Source organism: Pan paniscus, chromosome 4 (genome assembly GCF_029289425.2).
Source record: "Pan paniscus chromosome 4, NHGRI_mPanPan1-v2.0_pri, whole genome shotgun sequence".
Classification (NCBI taxonomy): domain Eukaryota; kingdom Metazoa; phylum Chordata; class Mammalia; order Primates; family Hominidae; genus Pan; species Pan paniscus.
The window spans coordinates 58706095-58727766 of record NC_073253.2 but is presented as its reverse complement, the minus strand read 5'-3'; the positions used below and the strand labels follow the sequence as shown (position 1 = coordinate 58727766).

The 21672-nt window shown below is 50.3% G+C and overlaps 2 protein-coding genes across 2 annotated transcripts; both read right to left on the bottom strand.

Annotated features, from left to right (window-relative positions):
• Positions 1–5875: 5875 nt before the first annotated feature.
• Positions 5876–14294, bottom strand: MCIDAS (multiciliate differentiation and DNA synthesis associated cell cycle protein). The gene is made up of 7 exons (XM_003827364.4): positions 14001–14294; positions 13817–13913; positions 13558–13649; positions 9933–10005; positions 9158–9381; positions 7997–8107; positions 5876–7787 (listed from the first exon to the last, which is right to left on the bottom strand). The coding sequence occupies exons 1-7, from the start codon at positions 14115–14117 to the stop codon at positions 7347–7349; spliced, it is 1155 nt and encodes a 384-aa protein (XP_003827412.1). The 5' UTR covers positions 14118–14294; the 3' UTR covers positions 5876–7346.
• A 3860-nt stretch (positions 14295–18154) lies between these two features.
• CCNO (cyclin O) lies at positions 18155–20939 on the bottom strand. The gene is made up of 3 exons (XM_003827365.7): positions 20147–20939; positions 19365–19550; positions 18155–18863 (listed from the first exon to the last, which is right to left on the bottom strand). Exons 1-3 carry the CDS (start codon positions 20525–20527, stop codon positions 18378–18380), a joined length of 1053 nt encoding a protein of 350 aa, XP_003827413.1. The 5' UTR covers positions 20528–20939; the 3' UTR covers positions 18155–18377.
• Between the last annotated feature and the right edge of the window lie 733 nt (positions 20940–21672).

Sequence of the window (21672 nt, the reverse complement as noted above, 5' to 3'; positions counted from 1 at the left end):
AGCTTCCCAATAAGAGCTCAGCCACACCTTGATTTCCAAGAAACCCAGAGCAGAGAAACCAGCTGAGCCAACATAGGCTTCTGACCTACAAAACTGAGGTAGTAAATTTGTGTTATTTCATACTAAAAAGTTTATGTTAATTTGTTACAGCAGTCCTACAAAGCTGATACAAACAGATAACATGTGTTGAGTCCCAGATAATTAAAGAAAATACACCAAAATGTTAACAGTAGTATCTTCAGATAGTTAAAAAATATATAATAGTTAAAAAACATTGTTACTTTGTTAGACTTTTCTGTTTGTCTGAATTATTTTTACAATGAGCATGTATTGCTTACATAAAATTTGGATTTCCATTTTTAAAATTAAAAGGTCAAAATGACAATGTATCAAGGAGAATGTAATTAGGGTGCCAACCATTTCCTACATCTCATTCCCAGGAGCTCCCACATTCAAAGACTCTCATTACATACACAGGCCTCTGGCTCCAAGCTGCCGTACGTGGCTGTGAGTTCTTCCTTCCCTGTTGGTCTCCCAGGTCGCCAAGGGAGGCCCTGAACCTACCCTGAACCTCTCTAAGGATGAAAGCCCACCTCACTCCCTGCTGGGGAGGCCAAGCTCTAAGAGAAGGCCTCTTGTCTTTTCCCTTCAGGCTTCCATACATATTGAGACCAACTAAACCTCTCTGGCAGACACTGTTAATCGAATAACACAAGAGTTTTTCCCAGTCTCCTTTTATCTTGCCTGCCTCTTATGGTAATGGCAAAAAGAGTGAGACTCTAGATTCCCTGCCCCCCTTGCAGGTAGGGATAAATATGTAACTCATGAGACTGGAGTGAGAGTCCACGGGGGGCTTCCTGGGAAAATGTTTCACTTCCCTATTAAAAGTGACAGAAGGCCAGGCGTGGTGGCTCACGCCTGTAATCCCAACACTTTGGGAGGCTGAGGCGTGTGGATCACGAGGTCAGGAGTTCGAGACCAGCCTGGCCAATATGGTGAAACCCTGTCTCTACTAAAATACAAAAAATTAGCTGGGCGTGGTGGCACATGCCTGTAGTCCCAGCTACTCAGGAGGCTGAGGCAGGGGAATCACTTGAACCCGCGAGGCAGAGGTTGCTGTGAGCCAAGATCGCACCACTGCACTCCAGCCTGGTGACAGATCAAGACTCTGTCTCAAAAAAAAAAAAAAAAACAAAAAAAAAACGGACAGAAATAGTGCTCAAAGCTCCTTCCCCCTTCTTTCTTCCTACTTTGAATGCAGGCATGATGTCTGAAGGCACAGCACCAATCTTCTGATCATGAACTATTAAGCATGAGGATAAAGGGCTAACAAGGTAAGGGGATAAAGCAGAAAGGTGAAGGCTGGTTCACCGACAGCATCATTAGCAGCTGAATCAAATGTTAGCAACTCGTGTCTCAGTTTACCATTAGACAGGTGTGAAAAATAAGCCCTTATTGTTCTAAAACTCAAGCAAATGCAGTTGCCTCCATCCATACCTCAACTGTCTGGCACAGAATTTCAGAGTACTGGTGCTGTTTTCTGTGAGATGCAGAGATGAAGAAGGGAAAACAGGGGAGGTAGGAGGAGAAAGAAGTATTTGAGAAAACTTGTTTACATGTGTTTTCCGCAGGTAGATGCCTTCACATCTCTAATTTTGTCATGTCCCATAAAGCTCTATGCTGAAGCTGAGACATCATCACTTATGACACAGATTTCAGCCCAAAGCATGCACTTCAAGGAGGACACAATAAGATTAACAAGTTATATGCAATCATATGGGGTACAGGATCCCCCAAATGATTCTTCTTACATTTTGCTCCAAATAGCTTTTAATTAACAATTATTTTACTGTCTTAGTTCTCATTTAGGTAAAACATCAGAGCACAAAAGTATCATTAGTTATTATTGTAAATTAATTATTCAACCAAAAGTGTTAAGTATACAGTATTCTTCTTCTTCTTCCCTTTTTTTTTTTTTTTTTTTTTTGAGATGGAGTCTTACTCTGTCACCCAGGCTGGAGTGCAGCGGTGTGATCTCGGCTCACTGCAACCTCTGCCTCCCGGGTTCAAGCAATTCTCATGCCTCAGCCTCCCGAGTAGCTGGGATTAGCATTACAGGCACCCACCACGCCGAGCTACACTGGCTAATTTTTATATTTTTAGTAGAGACAGCATTTCACCATGTTGGCCAGGCTAGTCTCAAACTCCTGACCTCAAGTGATCTGCCCTGCTTGGCTTCCCAAAGTGCTGGGATTACAGGCGTGAGCCACCCCGCCTGGCCTTACTCTAATCTATGACCTTTCAGTTAATGAGAAGAATTAGAACTAGATCCTAATCTCTTTGGCCGCATATAAAGGTCAGTTGGATTGAGCTTCCTGAACACATTCCATAAATAATTTTATTCAGACTCTTCACATGCATCTTTAATATCAATACTTTCATCATCATTGAAGCCCCTATCAGAGTCATTTAACATCATTTTCAAAGCACACTATTGTCACTTTCAACTGTTTGAAATATAGCTCTTTTTCAGATCACCTAAGGTCAGGAGTTCGAGACCTGCCTGGCCAACATGGTGAAACCCCATATCTACTAAAAATACAAAAATTAGCCGGGCGTAGTAGCAGGCACCTGTAATCACGGCTACTAGGGAGGCTGAGGCAGGAGAATCATTTGAACCCAGGAGGCGGAGGTTGCAGTGAGCCAAGATCGCGTCATTGTACTCCAGCCTGGGCAACAAGAGCAAAACTCCGTCTCAAAAAAAAAAAGGAAAAAGAAAAGAAATAAAAGCCCTTTTTGGATCTGAATATGAGTTTATTATTAAAAACTTAATCCTAAATCACAAGAATATTTGAAGAACATTAGGTCAGTTGGTTTTTGCTTTAATCTTTTTTTGTTTGTTTTGAGATGGAGTCCTGCTCTGTCACCTAGGCTGGAGTTCAGTGGCACAATCTTGGCTCACTGCAACCCCCGCCTCCTGGGTTCAAGTGATTCTCATGCCTCAGCCTCCCCAGCAGCTGGGATTACAGGTGCCCACCATCATGCCTTACTAATTTTTTTTGTATTTTTAGTAGAGATGGGGTTTACGCCATGTTGGCCAAGCTGGTCTCGAACTCCTGACCTCAGGTGATCCACCCGCCTCAGCATCCCAAAGTGCTAGGATTACAGGCATGAGCTACCAGGGCTGGCCTGCTTTAACCTTTTAAAAATAATCTTTAAAAGGCTTCTTTATAACACTGGGTCTCAAAGTGTGGTCCCAGACCCCAGCATCACCTGGGATCTTGTGAGAAATTCACATTCTTAGGCCTTACTGCAAAATTACTGAATCAGGAAATCTGGGGATGGGCCCAGAAAGCTGGGTTTTAATAAGCTCTCCAGGTGATTCTGATACACACAGCAGTTCGAGAGCCACTACTTTACAATAACATCTCACTGTTGCAATTATGAGGCCATGTCATTAATAATAATCTAGTTAAAATGTGTGTACCTCTTTTTTCTTTTTTTTTTTGAGACAGGGTTTTGCTCTTGTCACCCAGGCTGGAGTGCAATGGCGCAATCTCGGCTCACTGCAACCTCTGCCTCCTGGGTTCAAGCAATTCTCTTGCCTCAGCCTCCAGAGCATCTGGGATTACTAGCATGCGCCACCATGCCCAGCTAATTTTTGTACTATTAGTAGAGATGGGGATTTACCATGTTGGCCAGGCTGTTTTCTAACTCCTGACCTCAGGTGATCACCCGCCTCGGCCTCCCAAAGTGCTGGGACTACAGGTATGAGCCACTGTGCCTGGCCACTGTACCTCCTTTTTTAAACTGATTTTACTTTCATAGAAACTTCTAGAAATACCCTGTGTTAGCTAAAACAGTAACTCCTGTCACATCTTGTCTCTATACCTTGCTTTATTTTCTTTATAATGTGTTAAATATCAGACATCATCTATCTGTTTAGTATCTGTCTTCCCCCACTAGAATGCATGCTTCATGAGGCAAGCACTTGTTTTTTGTTCCTGGTTGTCTTCGCAACAACTAGAACTGTACCTGGTCCTATTGGAAATGAAGTGATTATTGAGGTAATTTCAGGCTAACACATATTCCTGAACTAGGGTAGACCACATAGGCCCAAAGACTACCTACTATCGCGCTGAGCTATTTTTATTTACAAGATTCTGACACCAAATATGTCGGGGGTTTTTCCACACCAACAACCAGTTCTCCAATTCTCCGGATACAACTGGGTATCCTGTAATTCAATTCAATTCTGACACTACCTAGAGTTATTGTCAGATTCCACACATTTAAGGGCTTAGTCCACAAAACTTCCTTCACTTCAGATGCCAGTCAGGTGCCTAGCATGCCCACATTTCTGACTTGGCTACAAAGTCTAGGGTTCCCATAACACCCCATTAGATTTAATAATTTGCTAGAATGGCTCACAGAACTCAGGAACTCATTTTTTTACTATTATTTGTTTATTATAAAGGTCACAACTCATAAATAGCCAAATAGGAGAAATGCACTTGGCAAAGTATGGTGAGGGGGGCACAGCTTCCATGTCCTCTCTGGGCACACCACCCTCCCAGCACCTAGATAGCTTTACCAACTTGGAAGCTCTCTGAACCTTATCACTTAGGGGATTTTATGGAGGTTTCATATTGATTAAATAAATCATTGGCCATTGGGATAACTCAATCTCTAGCCCCTCCCCTCTGCCCAGAGGTGGGGACAAGAAGCAGAGGCCGAAAGGCTGAAAGTTCCAACCCTCTAATCATGACTTTTTTTGTTTTTTAGATGGAGTCTTGCTCTGTCACCCAGGCGGCTGGTGTGCAGTGGCATGATCTCAGCTCACTGCAACCTCTGCCTCCCAGGTTCAAGTGATTCTCCTGCCTCAGCCTCCCAAGTAGCTGGGACTACAGGAACTCACCACCAAGCCCAGCTAATTTTTGTCTTGCTAATTTTTGTCTTTTTAGTAGAGAAAGTGTTTCGCCATGTTGGCCAGGCTGGTCTCAAACTCCTAGGTGATCTGTCCACCTTGGCCTCCCAAACTGCTGGGATTACAGGCAGCGGCCACCATACCCAGCCATTGCTTGGACTTTCTAAAGACTAGCCCCCATCTTGAAGCTCTCTAGGGGCTCTCAGACACCAGCCATCTCATTAGCACACACAAGACACTCTTAGCTGTGTAGTGGCTCAGGCCCATAACCCCAGCCACTTGGGAGGCTGAGGGGGAAAGGGAGGATCGCTTGAGGCTGGGAGTTCAAAACCAGCCTGGGAAACATAGCAAGATGGCACTCATCACTGGTTAGAGTCCAAGGATTTTAGAAGCCAGAAGCCAGGAACCAGAGACAAAGACCAAATATGTATTTCTTATCATGCCACACACAGAATTCTCTAATTCTCTATCCTTACTCTTCATAGCATGTATATATTTATTTGTTTGGTAGTTATGTCTTCCCAGGAGAAAGTAAGATCCATGAGGGCAAGATTTTTGTGTTTTGTTATTTTGCTGTTTACTTAGTATCTGTATTACTAAGATTCTCGGTAATAATCAATAAATATCTGTTAAATAAACAAATGAATCTAATTTGTAAATTCTACTACTGCTAACTAATTTAGTCACTTGTGCCATTAGTCCACAAGATGACGCCCCGACCTCCAACCTCCCACCCCAACCCCTGCCTCAGAAGTGAAAGATACTTAAGCAGTTCAAGTTACCAATGGCTAATATGACAATTACAGGGATATAATCTTAAAGGCAGGAAGAAATGTAATTTTAAAAACTCCAGTCATAAGACATACAGAAAAAAACCTATATATTGAAAACTTTTTGGTTATTTGTTATTAAAGCATTATAAGAATACTCATTAAGGAGAGAGGAAAAGACATGACAAGCTGATTGTTTTGGGGGACAGGTTAAGAGGTTGGGGGGAAGTGATTTTTTGTTTTTTCTTATCCCGAACTGTGGTAACTTTATATTTGAGCTGATGAAAAAAAATTCTGGGCCATCCACTGTACTTTTTAAGAGTCCATTTGTTAGACAAAATATGAGGAAATATGGTCTATTTTATCAGCTTTTTTTTGGTTTCTAAATGGCTATTTAAATACAGATAGCAGTACATACATGACAAACTGGAAGAGCAGGTTCTGCCACGCTGCCAAGTCACCTGTTACCTGATATCTCCTCTCAGAGGGCAGAACCAGCAATGCAGTGTGGCGTAACACAGCTGGAAACGTGCCCAAGCTGGGCCCCCAAGTGCAAGAAGTAGACCTCATGTTAAGAACTGTGAAGGTCAGGACAAATCACTACTTGACATATGCCACTCATATAATTTCAGAAATGAGTAGGAAAAAGAATCCCAGACAAAAGGGAACAGAAGTCAAGTCAAAGTGAAGGCACACTGACTTTTTATAGTTAAGTTTTTCTTACAAGTTATATAAATCAAGCCAAGAAATGTAAAATATGATTGTGCACCCCAGTTTTATCTGTGCAGTTCAAATAGGTAGTTTTACTTTGATCAAGACTTCCACACTTGATTTCTGGCAAAAAAAAAAAAAAGGAACACTCTTTTTCATGCGGTATATGCTATTTTCTTAAAACAATATATATTTCTCATTAACACTGTTTGCTTGTAGGTGGTTATTCTATTTGCACAAATAGAACTGTATGGATAATGAATATAAACTGTTACCATAAATCTTCTAAATTATATGAATGATCATTACAAACAAATGTGCTTAGCACCTATTTTGTTGATAGCCCATTGCCTCTGAGAATCTGCCTTTTCCTAAGACAACTGTTTGGGTTACCTCTCCCGGTTTCGTATTCTGGCCACCAAAATAAAAATTTTCAATAGTAACAAAATTAGGTGTCCTTTTAGGACTGAGGGAAGTTGAGTGACCCAGAAACCAGGCTTCTGGGCCTAGAGTCCTTAAGTGACTAGTTAAAGTGATTGAAAGGTTCCAGTGTTTCCCATTGCAGGAAATTACTTAATCTCTTAGAGCCTTCTTTTCCTTCTTATAATATTAGAGCATTACATAATTATAAAAGTAACTATGGTTTCTAAATCCTTCCCTGCTCTAAAAATACATAATTCAAAGCTGCTAAAAATAAATACTTTTAAAATTGGCTGTGACATATGTGACATATACATATATACACAGAGTTTCACTGTGACAAGGGGAGGGGCTATACAATGTTTTGTAGCAGAAATTTACAATGCATCGGTATCAAGATGCTTTTGTTCCTGAAAAAGTGTTTCAGGGTGGCATTCAACCTGAAGTCAAAGTTCTGGGAAGCCTCCAGGCACTTCAGTGGAAACACAGGGCAGTGTTTTGGCGGACCACATCACAGCTCAACTGGGGACCCAGCGGAACTTGTAACCCCCGTTGGCTGTTCTGATGGTGAAGGCATTGCCCTGGGGGAAGGCGAGGGTTCGGATGGTGCTGTGGCTGCGGATGCGGGTGCTGAAGGAGCCGCCCTCCTCCAGCTCACTGTGGCTCAGGTTCAACGCGCTCCGGCTGCAGTCTGTGCGCAGCCCCCGGAAGGCGCCATGCAGGTTCCCGGGCCTGGTGTCAGTATTCGCGGGCTCTGGCAGCAGTCGGGGCCGCTTGGGATCGCGGCTCTGAAGGGCTTCATCGCAACGCTCGGAAATCTCCCTCAGGATGGCGTCCACTTCCGCGCAATCCTGCCCCGCAGCGCTGACCAACTCCTCCAGGCTCCTTTTGGCCTTCGCCTTGAGCAGGAAGGGCTCGGCCGCCGCCCCACAATCCCGGGACTGTGTGATCATCAGCTTCTACGAAAGACAGGGAAGAGCGCCGCCCTGGGGCCTGCCGGACCCTCCGGGTTCGGAGCGTGCAAAAGGTGACCTAGGCGCGCTACGCACCACGCACTCAGCGGTACTCTCCTCTCCGGGGCCCCCACGGGTCCCGATGCTGGGCGGGGATGCACTGAACTGTTCAGTTCCGACGTGCTGCAGTTCCCACACGCCCGCGCCCCACTTACATCCAGCACCGAGGCCAGGTGCCGGGTTCGGCTGGCGAGTTCCTTCAGCTGCACGTTCCGCTCCTTGAGCGAGGCGATCTCCTCCTGTTTCTGGGTCAATGTCACGTGCAGCTGCAGGAGGAGACCCAAACATTCAGGGGTAGGTACTGTGCTGGGTCTCGTCTGCATATCTGGCATGAATCAAACCCAGATCCTGACGTCTCATCAGGAACTGGGGACGCACAGGCATTTACGCTAGTGAGAATAATAATCAATTTACTTTTTTTTTTTTAAACAAAGCACTTGGACAAAATTTATCTCCATTAATCCTCGGTGTAGCGTGCTGATAAAGAGTACTGACTTGGGCAACAGGCAGATCTAGGTTCTGTCACCGAAGTTCAACAATCCTATGTCTCGATTTCCTTGTAAAACGGGGCTAGTAAGAGTATCTAGCTCAATGATTGTGAGCATTAAGTGGGAAGAAAAAGTATAAATTGGTAAGTCCAGGGCCAGACACATAGAAAGCCTTCAAAAAATATTGGCGTCCCTATTAAAAATCTGGCAGGCACTATGCAATATATGTATGTAACACAACTGCACTTGTACCTCTAAATCCCCCCAAATAAAACTATTTTTAAAAATAAATAAAATGGCCAGGTGCAGTGGCTCACGCCCATAATCTCAGCACTTTGGGGGTTGAGGCAGACGGATCACCTGAGGTCAGGAGTTCCAGACCAGCCTGGCCAACATGGTGAAACCCCGTCTCTACTAAAAATATAAAAATTGGCCAGGTATGGTGGCATGCGCTTGTAATGCCAGCTACTTGGGAGGCTGAGGCACGAGAATGGCTTGAGCCTGGGAGGCGGAGGTTGTAGTGAGCCGAGATCATGCCACTGCACTCCAGCCTGGGCGACAGAGCGAGACTCCGTCTCAAAAAAAAATGAATAAATAAATAAAAATTAATTAATAAAATAAAATAAAAATCAGGTGGGGTAGAATTATTCCCACTTAATGAATTTGGAAACAGGTGGAGCCACCGGAGCAATGGCAGCTACGTGAACCACCAGTCAGTCCACTGGTTCCGACTCACAGGACCTCATCCTCTCCCTTGCAAACCCCACTTCCACCCTCTATATCCTGTCCCTGCCCCAGGATTCCTGGTCGCCAGACCGGTGTCCCTACTTGATTATTCTCAACAAGCGCGTCTCCCAACGCTCTCTGGTTCTGGTCCGCCACCTCCTTCCAGTATTGCTCAGGCGGGGGCACGTCTGGAGGGCGCAGCGGTGGTGACTGCAGGGCCCGTGGGTCCAGTGGCGGGGAGAGGCAGGGCCCGAATGGTGATATGTCGCAAGGAGAGAAGGGGAAGTCTCCGCTGGCCAGGGTAGGCGACATCATAGAGGATGAGTCTGGAGAAGAGCAGGAGCTGGATTTGCAGCCTCAAATTCATGCCCAGCTAGTTACAGGAGCAAAATGCCACTCTCGGTGTAGGGTGTATGTAGAGATTTTTCTTTATTAAATTAAGCACCCTCACTCCTAAACCCCTGATTACGAGGCCCTTCCTGATAGCCTGTACATACACAGCAGGTATCCAACATATGCCTGTTAAGTTTACCTGAATTCAATCAAGAACACTTCCCTGGGCCTGCACGTCACACAGGCCTTCGATACCCTGCACACTCGTCACTCAACCTCCCCTGCCACACCACAGCATAGGGCTCCCTCTCCCAGAACTCACACCGATCCCAGATAAAGCGCTATGTAGATCCAGCGGTTCGACTTCTCCACGGGGGAGAGAAATGTCCTAAATATGGAAAAGGCTGACTCTTTGATGAGTTGCTGGAGAGTCGTTGACAGTTGGCTGGGTTTACCACCTTCACGACCACGAAATCTGAACTAGTCTGATTTGGGAGTGGGGGACACCCCCGCTGTTATTTAACTGCCAGGAGACTGCACTTGCCTGAAATGAGATCATCCACCGTGTCTCTGAAATCCTGCAGATTGAAGTCTGCTTCCGTTTGGTGGGAATGGTTCTGAAAAAAACCAGAGGTGTACACTGGTTAACGAGTCTGGCGTTAGAAAGCCTTCAATAAATATTGGCGTCCCTGTTAAAAATCTGGCAGGCACTATGCAATATATGCACGTAACACAACTGCACTTGTACCCCTAAGTCCCCCCAAATAAAACAATTTTTGTGGCGGGTCCGGAACCCTTTCTAGACCAACAGACCTCCTCCCGGGCTCGGCGGCGGTCTGCTCGCACTTACGTCGCCAGCCCAGTCTCGTACCCGAAAATTCAAGCCCCATCCGAGACAGGGAACCCAGCAGGCTTGCACTGCCACGGTGGGGAGCGGGACGCACGGAGCACGACACTGACTGGGGGAAGGGGGCAGCAGTTCGCGGCTCCTGCAGAGCAGCTGCGTGGCGGGAATGGGTCCTTCCACCCGCGGTGCGGCGGCCCTGCGCCGGCTCCGGGCAGCCGAGTAGCCCGCCACCCACCAACTAGCTAAGCAGCCGCCTCCGTGAGGCTCGGCGGTTCCCTGTGCGCCTGCGAAATTTTAACTCCGACTCACCAGCGACCGGCCACCGAGCCGCCGCTGTAGGAGCTGAGAGCACGTCTTGAACACCGGATCTTTCCACCCAAGACCCGACAGCCTGCAGGGGCCTCGAGCAGTAATTTGAGGCCGCGTTTCCCGCCAAGGTTTGGCCCCAGCTAACCGCCCCACCCCTGCAACCGAGCGGGAAGAAAGCTGTGATTCGAGGGGCCAGGAGAATATGGGAAATGCTTCTGTTCTGCGCACAGCCAGTGCGGCCTCCATTGCTCTTTCAGTTTCCCAAAAAGTTGGGAGTAGACTTTTCTCGTACAGCCGGTGCACCTCCAACATTATGAACTGTACTCTCCCGGCCTCCTGCAGAGTGTCTGGGTGTGTGAGGGGAAAGGAGACCCTAAGGGGCTGGAGGCGCATGGGCCTTCTTGTTCCCTTAATTCATGGACATTTAGAGTTGATAAAAACGCTTTTACACAGTCTCTCAGTTCATCCTCATACCAGTGTGGGAAGCAGCCGGGGCCTAACTGATTCCTCTTTGAGGAAGAATCTGAAGCTCAGAGAGTTACCCAGTCACCCAGCTCTGAAGTAGTGGAATAGGGCCTCCTGCCTCCATACTTCATTTCCTCTAGCTTTTCTCTCTTTTTAGGAAAGCTGGCTTCCACCGAAGACAGCACTGGGAAGGGGACAGGAGTCTCAAGGGCCATGGTAAGAGAAGATGCATCCAATAGCCCACCAGAAAGACCTTATTATACTGAATGCACTGTTGATTCATTCCTTTGTGCTCATCATACTGTTATCCCCAAAGCCCTTCTTTACTATTAAAATATTTCTGGGAAGAGGAACTTACTCTGCCCCTAACTTCAAAGAATGTACAAGTATCAGTTTTCCCTTGGGAGAAAAGAGTCAAGCAGGGAGGCCTCTAGCACCTCTGCCACTAGTTGGATGCTGAGACTATAAGAGAAAGGAGATGAGAAAGGAAGGGCTGAGGGCCCCAGACAAGTCCTGGAGCATGAGTGCTGCCCTGGTTGAAGGGGCTCATTCTTCAATAACTGGAAGGTCTCCTCCTGGGTAGGGATTTGAGAAAAGTCTCATGAGGAGACTGGAGGCCAACTCAGGAACTGGGGCCCTGGAAATGCTACCTCTTATGCCAATCCAGGTGTTGGCCCATTCTGAACCTCAAACATTTCTAGAGCACTTCCTCTCTCTGTCCACCTTTCCCAGCAGGAAAGGAATGGGGAAATGTGATCTGAGTGTCCCAGGGGTCTCCCTGAGTGTTTCTCCCCTGGGGGCCTCTTTCCTCTGAACTAGCTCTGTCTTTCCCAGGAAAAATCCTGGATTTTTTGGTCCATCTGATGTGAGCTCTGTCCTTGAAACTTCGAGGCTGGGCATAGTGGCTCATGCCTGTAATCTCAGCACTTTGAGAGGCTGAGGCAGACAGATCGCTTGAGCACAGGAGTTCAAGACCAGCTTGGGTGACATGGCGAATCCCCATCTGTACAAAAAGTAAAGACAAACCAAAAACTAGCTGGCCGTGGTGTGTGCACCTGTAGTCCTGGCTACTTGGGAGGCTGAGGTGGGAGGATCGCCTGAGCCTGGGAGGTCCAGGTTGCAGTGAGCCGTGATCATGTCACTGCCCTCCAGTCTGAGTGACAGAGTGAGACCTTGTCTCAAAAAAAGAAAAAGAAAATAAACAAAATGAAACTTTGAATTCTACCTCCCCAATTAGATAAATCTGGCATTTCTCCAACTACAAATGCAAGAAAAAAATTCTAACAAAGAGCATGATGCCAAATGTAGAATCTGTATACTTAGACAAACATCCAATGAGAGCTGCTTGGGTTTTGTTACTTGCACAATAAACATGCTGGGGTAAGGGAGTGACCTAGGCCTCTGGGTCAGTTGGAAGATGCTCAGGCATTATCTTTCCTTATTTGATCATCCAGATCTAAAAAGAACAATTAAATGTCCTCTGCAGTGCAGTGCCCACTCCCAACTCTTGCCTTAACAATCTCTGCTCTCAGCAGCCACCTAAACTGAGTGTCTCTGGGCTCTAGCCCAAGGTTCTAGGAGGCCCTTGGAGGAGGGCTGAGTTTTGCTCCACCAGCACTCCCAGTTCTGGGAGGTGGTCAATTCTTTGTAGAGTTCCATACTGGGCCTGTCTGCGAACCCCAGACCTATTGCCAGCAAGCTGAAACTGGCACTTTTCCTGGGGGTTGCATCTGTTTAAGACCTCCTGTCCCTCTGGGCACTTCGTGTCCTACCCATGAGCCAGGCTTCTGGCCTCCCAGACACCAGTGCTGGGAGGCTCCCTTCTCTGCCTGGGAAGCGTCAGCACCAGCAAGTGGTGGAAGTGGGATGGGAGCAAGAAGACAGGTTTTGGGGAAAAGAAAAAAGTCAAGTGCCTTTTTGCCCCATCACGGCAAGTGACTAGAGCTTTTCGAAGGGCTGAACAGGACTTTGAAAAAGCGCCCAATTGCTGAAGGACTGTCTCTGCAGAGAAGAACATTTTCTGCAAGATTACTTCCAGAGTCCTTTGTCCTTCCTGCTTCTTCCAACTGCAAATTCTCTTGCTCTTTTCCAGTCCTGATAGAGAAGTTATCCATCAACCTCCACTCTTCTTATATACCAACGGAATGAAAATGGCCAGGAAGGGGGTGTTGGGAGAACTGATAGGAATGCAACAGGTTCCCAGTGCGCAACTTTGCTCCCACCCACCCGCCTGGTCTCTCAGTGCGCAATCTTGTCACAGCTCCAAAGAGTAGACAGGGTGGGAAATAGGAGGGGAGGCCTCCAGATGAGCCCGACTGTATCAAGTTGGTCAAATCAGCTCCGGTGGATATGTGGCCTTCATAACATACTAGGATGCAAGTAGAAGTTCTGATCTGGGAGGCTCAGGTGCCTGCACGATGCTTCCCCTCACCAGCTGAGTGTGCCTGCGCTCCCGACCCGAGAGGAGCTTTTGGGGAATTAAAACTACCACCCCAGAGGAGGGTTTGGGTTGCGTGAAACCACGAGGCTCCACGAGAAGGGGAGGTACCTGCGAGGCGGCCAGGTCACCACCAGGCGGCGCGTCGGACCCGAGTAGCGAAGAGCAGTCAGCGAGGTCCTGCAGGTCTATGGTGGTGAGGGCTGCGCGGGGAGACCGGGAGACACGCGCCGGGCGGGCCCTGAGCCTCTCCGCCAGGCTCGCAGCTAGGACGTCAGAGCCCGGGGGAGAGAAGCTCCTCCGAGCTGTGCGCGCCACACCCTCCCGGCGCGGGGAACCCGAGGGGTAGCGTGGGTGCCACGGGGCTCACCTGGCAGCGCTGTGGGCTCGGCGTCCGGGGGATCCTCGTACACCGACACCGGGCTCTCGCCTGTGCATCCGGGGAAGAACTTCCGCGGAGGAGCTAACTGGCCGGGCACACAAACGTTGAACGCGGGTCAGCCCTCGGGGCACGGAGCGCGCAGACCCCGCCCGGCCCGAATCAACCGCCCCACCTTCCTCTCCGGCTTCCCCGGCTTGCAGAGCAGCCGGCCCGGCAGTGCCAGCATTCTGTTGGGGCAGATGCTGTCGAAGGCCCGACGGCCGGCCGCGCCGCCCCCGCACGCCTGCATTGTGCCTCCTGCCTCCCGGTGCCGACTGCTCGGAGGCGGCGGCCCGGGCTGGGGCAGCGATCCACACCCTGCACTCCCTTCAGTGCCTGCAGGCTCCGAAGCCAGCCAGAGGTTGGGGCAGGCGCGTGGCCGAGAAGGAGCCGAGGGGCGGCCGAGGAGGTGCTGAGAGACGGCGGGGGACGGGGAGGACCGCCGCGCGGGAGGGGTGGCTTGCGCCTGAGCGCCAGAGGTGGCGCCTTCAGCCCGGGACAATCTGCGCGCGGGCGGAGGCGTTAAACCCAACCTGGCAACCGGGCTTCCCCCGGGAGCCGCCAGCGCGGGGCCCCGGCCCGCCAGCGCCGTTTCGGCGAGCTTTGGCGCCGCCGCCTCCCGGACGCGCCAGGCGAAGAGAGGGAGAAGGAGGGGCGGGCAAACGCCGGTCTCCCTCGCCCTGGGTACCGTCTTCCCGCTTACGGACAGGGGGAATGGCAAAGTTAACGATTATTTCCTTTTCTTCCCACTCCAGCCACAAGGCGCACGAAATAAACGTGGAGTGACACCCGCCAGCGCTAGACTCCGGCCTTTGCGCTCCTGCAGGATTTAGTAAGGATGTAGAATACCGGCAGGGATGCCCTGGAACAGCCCCCTTATTACAGAAGCCCCTTCCCTCAAACCTGAACCTTATCCTGGGTCCTGACTTATGGATTTCCACGTGGTCTCTTTTGGCCTGACGCCAAGAGCCCGCCCCGCTCCCCAAGCCCCGCACTCTTCTCGGCAGTGGCGCGTGAGCACAGCCTTTAAAAGACCGTCCGTTAAGAAAAAGTGACACTACGAACCCTCCTCCACTTTCTGAAAACGCCACAGTGGAAAGTACCGAATCCCCGAAAACCCTGTTCCTGTCTCTCCTAGTGGCCTCAGCGGCCCATCACCACGTTTGGCTGGTCTCTTCGCAGTCGTAGTTGCCATTCCCAAGCCAACACCTCTCCAAGGAATGGGCATTTTCCTGAGTCCGAGGCATCTCCTAGGGAGGGGCATCCTTAGGCGAGGGACCTTTCTCAGTACCACTCATATTCATCCAATTTCAACAGTCGTCTGAAATTGGAATCTTTGTGTACCCACCCCCCTATGTTGGGCACCTTGTTTCCCCCTTATACCTAGTAGTCATAGTGAAAGAGCCTCTAGTAAGAAACAAGATACCCTAACAGCGGTGGAAGGTAATCCAATGGTAGAGCTGGAATAGACTGAGAGACCCTCTGACCCACGAGTAGATGCAGAAACTGAATTGATGTGAGGTCAGCCAGCTAGAGGTGGTGTGGTATGGCTCATGGTGAGGAGCTCTGGCTTTAGGGTCAGAGTGCCTGAGGACCAGGTCCATGAGCCCTAGGTCTTTAGGAAAAAAAGTTACACTGGCCTCAATAGAGTTGCTGTGAAGATGAGTGAGATTATTTATGTAAAGTGACTGGTGCTTAGTATGGGTAAATTAGTGATTTTTTAAAAGCCTTTTCAGCTGTATTTCCAGCTTCCCACAACTTGTTCCTAGCTCTGTCTCCTGTTTCCTCTGGTTTCTGAGTAGCACAACCACTAGCCAGTCCATCTCCATCTCCATCCCCATCCTCACCCACTTTCCAGCCTTTAAAATGAGTAGGGAAGCTCTTAGCTGAGTTTTGGGGAGATCTCCACACATGCAGATCGTCACAAAATTTCCAGGATAGGCCCATTTTCCAAATATTCGTCAATGAGTTCTAAGTTGGAGTAGACAAAAATATGGGCATTGCACATTATCTGTTGTAACAGGAACTGGAATAGCATGATTATATGACTCCTAGTGTGGATGATTCTGGAACCAGTAACTCATAGCAGTCTTGGCTGATTAATGGAGCAGATACTGGTGAAGACAACTCCGCGCAAAGTCACTCTTTTGCCTGGGGACCAGACCCCAACCTCTTACAACCAAGCAGAGGGCCCTAATAATTTGTTATTTGAAACAGGTGATATGATCTTCCTCCTCCCTTTTCACCATCACAGAGCAGCTTTTACACAAATAGCTTGGGGATCACCATGTCCTTCTTCCACAGCCAAGGAGGAGAAAGTTCCTAGAAAGTTTAGCATAGCAATATGTCAGAAGAGGCATTCAAGGGGCCCAGAGTAAGGCACTCCTGGCTCCGAGAACACCTGGAAGGCACACTTTGAGAGAAGTGCAAAGAAGTTTCTCTAAATTTGAGTTTGCTTTTTATTTGTATTTGTCATACATTTTGATATACCCTAGGTGCAGGGGAACATGACAGATTTTCCCCCAAAAAATTATCACTTTTTTCAACCATACAGAAAATTTGAAAAAACAGTACGATGAACAACCATATGTTCAACCCCACGCAAATTGTTATTTTCCCATATTTGCTCTCGTTTCTTTGCTCCAAGTTTTTCTGCATAGCCCCTGTCCTCCCATCACTGTGCAGGTTACCACTAGCCTTTATTTCTTGAGGGCTTCCTATGTGCTGGGGGACCTGTGCTGGGGGATCAGTATGGACCATCTCATTAGAGCTATAATTCCACCCTACTAAATAGGCCCTATTGATATTCCCATTTTTATTTTTATTTTTTTATTTTGAGACGGAGTCTCGCTCTGTCACCCAGGCTGGAGTGCAGTGTTGCAATTTCGGCTCACTGCAAGCTCCGCCTCCCGGGTTCACGCCATTCTCCTGCCTCAGCCTCCCGAGTAGCTGGGACTACAGGCACCTGCCACTATGCCCGGCTAATTTTTTGTATTTTTAGTAGAGATGGGGTTTCACCGTGTTAGCCAGGGTGGTCTCGATCTCTTGACCTCGTGATCCGCCCGCCTTGGCCTCCCAAAGTGCTGGGATTACAGGCGTGAGCCACCGCGCCCGGCCGATATTCCCATTTTATAGATGAAACGTAGGCATAGATATGTGACTTGCTTAAGGTCACCTGGCAAATTGGATACAGAACCCACTTACTGAATCACTATACTACCTTATAACACGTAAACTTAATCTCATTTAAGCTTTTCAATCTCATTTAGACTGACAACAACCTTGATATCAATTGTAGAGCTCAGAGAGGATATGAAATTTGCTAGAGGTGACAGAGCTGAGAGATTCAGTGCCTACATCAGATTCGTGACAGTGAGACTGAAGACAATATGACAGGCGGAGTCAAAACTCCAGCAAGCCTCTGTCTCATTTCTCAATTTGGTTTTCTCATCTGTAAAACGATTCCTGTAACGTGACTGAGGTACAGACTGCGCTGGCTCTCCAGATGTGTTCTCTATAGTCCCTACTGAATGGGGAGCACTGAGTAAATAACTGCCACCTATCTCAGGAAGAGGGTGTTTTGAGAATTACCAGAAACCTGTAAGTGGGGGACATTTAGCAGTGTGGCTAAGAGTGGGACTCTAGACTCAGATCCCGGCTACTCCACTGTTGTTTAATGGTTCTGTGCTCCAGCATCCTCCTCTGAAAAATGGGATAATAGACTCTGCTCCATAGAGTTGCTGGAAGAATGAAATAAATGCTGAACACAGTACCTAGGACATACTTAATGCTCAATATAGCCATTATGACTATTATGCCAGTTACTTTGGGCTCACATGTCGTAGCATGAACAGTTGGACCACGTGATTGCAGGGTAAATGGGCTCAACCTGCAATGGCTGTGACCACAGTCAAATCCTTGGTTTCCAACACGCTCCATTTGAACACGGGATTCCTCATGCCTGGATATGGCTTTCCCCCACTTCTGCTTGTGTGCCTGTGTGGTCCCCAAAGCTTCCCAGCCCCACATCTGCCTCACCAGCAAGTGCAACCCTCTGGACAGCATAGAGGTTCTATTCGAGGGTCACAGGACCCAAGCCATCAGGTAAGCCTGACTCCACTAATCTCTGGAATTCAGTATCCAGGACCTCACCTGACCTGGTGTTTCCACAGAGATCCCAATTACAGAGTGGACCCAGAGGGAAGGGAAAATCCCGCAAACGTTGCCAACCACCACCATTCCTGAGCTGAATTTACCTTCCCTCCCCGCAGATAGACACTTGCAGGATTTAGACAAACCACAACTGTTTATTGGTGAAAGACTCAGCTTCCTCATGTGCTCGCTGCAAAATAAATAAAATACCAGATGCTAGTATCGTACACTATTTACAACCTGCAGCTGACCAAGCAGGTCCTGAAGCCTTCTCTGTGGACCAGTACTGCACTCTTCTGAGGCTATGGGAGAGGTCCAGCAGCCGGGCCAGGGACTAAAAGGAAACGAAGGATCTGTTTTATTTCGAGCTCGGGGGCAGGCTGCACTTCTCGCAGATCTGAACGGGCAGCATGTGAGTCAAGGAAGTACTGTTTATGGCCACCAGCAGCTGCAACTTGCCCATACAGTCCTCCAGCGCCGCCTCCGGGTGGTCTCCCAGTCGCAAGTCCACGGGCCGCGGGACCCGCAGCATGCGGTCCGCCAGCGCCAGGCAGCAGATCGCCAGGAGGGAAGGGGAGTAGCTGCTGAAGGCATAGTCGGCCAGACTCAGCTCTGCCACCCCCCGCGCCAGGGCTTGCGCTTCCAGAGCTTCGGAGGCCTCAGCCTGCCCCGCCTCCACGCGAGCGTGCGTGAAATGCTCCAGGAAGAAGCTAATGGTTGGCGCACCCAGGGTGAAGTGCAGCTTGTGCAGCACGATGCACTCGAGGTTGCAGAGCTGCTGCCGGGAGAAGGCGCCGCAGCACAGGGCCAGAAGCTGCTTCACGCGCGGCGGGTGCACCTCCACCTGCAACACAGGGCGCACTCAACCCCGCTTTGCGGCTTCCCGGGCCCCAGGCCCACCCCAGTATGACGCCCGGACTTTCCCCATCCCTTCCAGAGAGACAGCCGGGGCTCTGCCTCTCCACTGCTTCCACGTAAGTGACCTAGAGCGTACTTCCAGCGCAGTTGATTTAACTACTGTCCAACTAAAAAAAAAAAAGCTTGGGAAATTTTGAAGGCTTTTTAGGAGACTAGACTAGAGGTGCCAAAAGAGCTATTTGGGACTGATTACAGCTATTAGTCTATTAGGCTATTTCTTTGGAAGCCGAGTGACAGGATTGTTCGTTTGTGGAGAAATTGTGAAGTTAAGGCTAAGGGATATATGCGTATGCAAATGTCTGATAAAATGAGTTCTGGGAACCCATCACTGAATCGTGCGCGCTGGAAAGACGGGCGGCCAGGGAGTGGCGGGGGAGTTTGGCTGCGTCCCCAGATGCCGCGTGTACCTGTTTGATACCCCAGGTACCTGTTTGCAAGCGATGAGCAAGGATGTGACCCCAAGCAGCTGGAAGCAGTCTGCAGCCACCGGCGTGGTGGTGAGGAAGCGGTCCAGAGTGTTCACCGTCAGGCACAGCGACTCGAACGAGAGGCCGAATTGGCGGTGCACCGGGATCAGCCAGCTGAGCAGCTTACAGCGGGATTCCGCCGTCACCTGCCGGGAAGGAGGGGGGAGGCGGGCCCGCTGGGCTTAGGGTGGAGAGGGACTGTGGAAGGGAAGGAAGGGCCAAGAAGAATCGGGGAGCTTCCCAGGAGAGGGGCAAGAAGATTTCAGAAAGAGAAACGCAATGGAAACTGGGAAACGCGTGGGCCGTGCTGAGCCGGAACACCGGGATTGGGACCTGGCGCTGTGCAGAGAGCGTCGTACACATTACCTCGCGTAACGGGCTCAGCAATTCAAAGGAAGGGGAGGGGTTCCATTTTGCAGATGAAGAAAGAAGCTCAGGGGTGTTAAATAACTTGCCCGAGTTCGGTAGGAGTCCAGACTCAACCCAGAAACGAATTCCTCTCTACCGTGCCCCAGTAGCCAGCTTGGGACGGGGCAAGTCCCTCAAGCCGTCTACGCCCCACTTTTCTCCATCTGTAAAATGAGGCCGGTGACGCCCCTCCACGGCCCCTTGTGCTTCGACTCGGGGCGGGAGCTGGGCTGTCGCGGGCCCGGGCGCTCGGAGGGCCGAGCCGGCAGGAGAGGAGAGAGCCTGGGAGGAGAGGAAGAGCGGCGGCGTGGAGCTGGCTCTACCAGCACCTCACTTGTGGCTGCCGTGCCAGCGCCTCCCGCGGGTGGAAGTGGCTCTCCCGCGCCTTGCGGAAGGCGTAGCAGCTCTGGCCGTAGTCGCGGAAGGTCTGCAGATCTAGCTGCGCCACGGGCTGGGCCGGGCCGGGCAGGGGGCTACCACCCCGCGCCGCAGAGGGGCTGTCTGCGCCGTCTGAGCCGGAGCTGGGGGACTCGAACAGGTCGCAAATGCCGGAGTCTCCTGGGAGCGGGCACGGGTTCAGGGGATGCAGCGGCTGCTTCCTCCGGAGGCGCGGACGCCTGCTCTTCTTCACCGGGGCGCGAAGGTTCTGGTCGTTGTCCCGCCTCCCCGCTCGGGCGGCGGGGCTCGAGGGGCTGGTGGGACAGGGGGCCACCATGATGCGGCCGGGTGGCCGCTTTACTACCTTCAACGCCCGGGCTGCGGCGGGCAGCAAACGCGCACTCGAAAGTGCGAAGGAGGCCGGGCTCAGAGGCTGGCGCGGTCCTAAGTACCTGGCCGGTTCCTTCTCTCTACCACACCCCCGGCCTCTCACTGGCTGAGCCCAGAGCGGCACCGGAGCCGCGATTTTCCGGCTGGAGAACCACTCGCCTCAGGGCGCAGGCAGCGCGTCGCCTCCGCGGCCCGCCGGGGGGAGGGGGAGCTGCAGCGCGCGCCAGGCACCCGCCTTTCGCGCCTGCGTCCTGCGTTACCTGGGCAACCGGAGCCCGGGTCGCTGCTGCAGCCCGGGTCGCTGCGGCAGCCCGGGTCACTGCGGAGCCCGGCGCACGGAGTAGGGCTGCGGCGGGCGCAGCCAAGCGGCTCCGCTGCGCCGGTTAAAACATTCTCCCAGGGGGCATCTCTCTGTCCTTGGCCAGATGGTCTCGACACGTGCGGGCACCTCTAACCCAGGTCGGTAATTTTGTAAAGGTCTGATCCTGAGTTCCAAACGAAAGTCGGGCTAGAATTCTGTCGACACAGGAAAAGTTTTCTTCAGTGACCCAAACAAGCAATAGTGTTAATTCGGTTGCGTTTGTCGGTTTTGTTTCGGTGGGTACCGGAGTAGCCAGTGCCCTTCCTTCCGCCAGCCTCGGGGAGCAGAGCCTCAGAAGGGCCGTTTGTGCTGCGGAATAGATTGGAGCTCCACCAGCCAGCCACGGCTTTCGCGCTCAAAACAAAACGGAAAACTGCCGGATCAACCTCAGTCGGCAAGCAAGTCTGCAGGCCGTGAAGACTTTCTCCCACACTTTTCACCCCAAGCCAAGCAAGCTGGGGCTACAGCGGTTTAAGAACATTGTTGGAAAGTTGCATTTCGAGTTTGATCGAATTGCTCACAGCCTGTTCCGTTTTAGGTCATTAGCTTCTGGCCTTCTGCCCCGCCGGCAGCCCAGTCCTTGGTTTTTCCCTGCTTCCTGCGTCCGCTCCTTCAGGGTGATAAACTCAGGGAAATTAAAGCTGGAATGGGGACGCCCAGGCCGACCGGGCGTGGCAGTTTCCTCAAGGCGCCTCGGGTTTAGTCCACAGACTCCTGTCCTGGTAGAAGCT

Coding starts and splice junctions, on each gene's coding strand:
- MCIDAS (XM_003827364.4), bottom strand. CDS start 14,117: ATGCAGGCGTGCGGGGGCGGCGCGGCCGGCCGTCGGGCCTTCGACAGC. Junction 10,006..13,557: donor GTGACCTGGCCGCCTCGCAG/GTACCTCCCCTT, acceptor GGTTTTTTTCAG/AACCATTCCCACCAAACGGA. Junction 8,108..9,157: donor CGCTTGTTGAGAATAATCAA/GTAGGGACACCG, acceptor CTCCTCCTGCAG/CTGCACGTGACATTGACCCA.
- CCNO (XM_003827365.7), bottom strand. CDS start 20,527: ATGGTGGCCCCCTGTCCCACCAGCCCCTCGAGCCCCGCCGCCCGAGCG. Junction 19,551..20,146: donor CGCTGGCACGGCAGCCACAA/GTGAGGTGCTGG, acceptor CCTTCCCGGCAG/GTGACGGCGGAATCCCGCTG. Junction 18,864..19,364: donor TGCTCATCGCTTGCAAACAG/GTACCTGGGGTA, acceptor CCTGTGTTGCAG/GTGGAGGTGCACCCGCCGCG.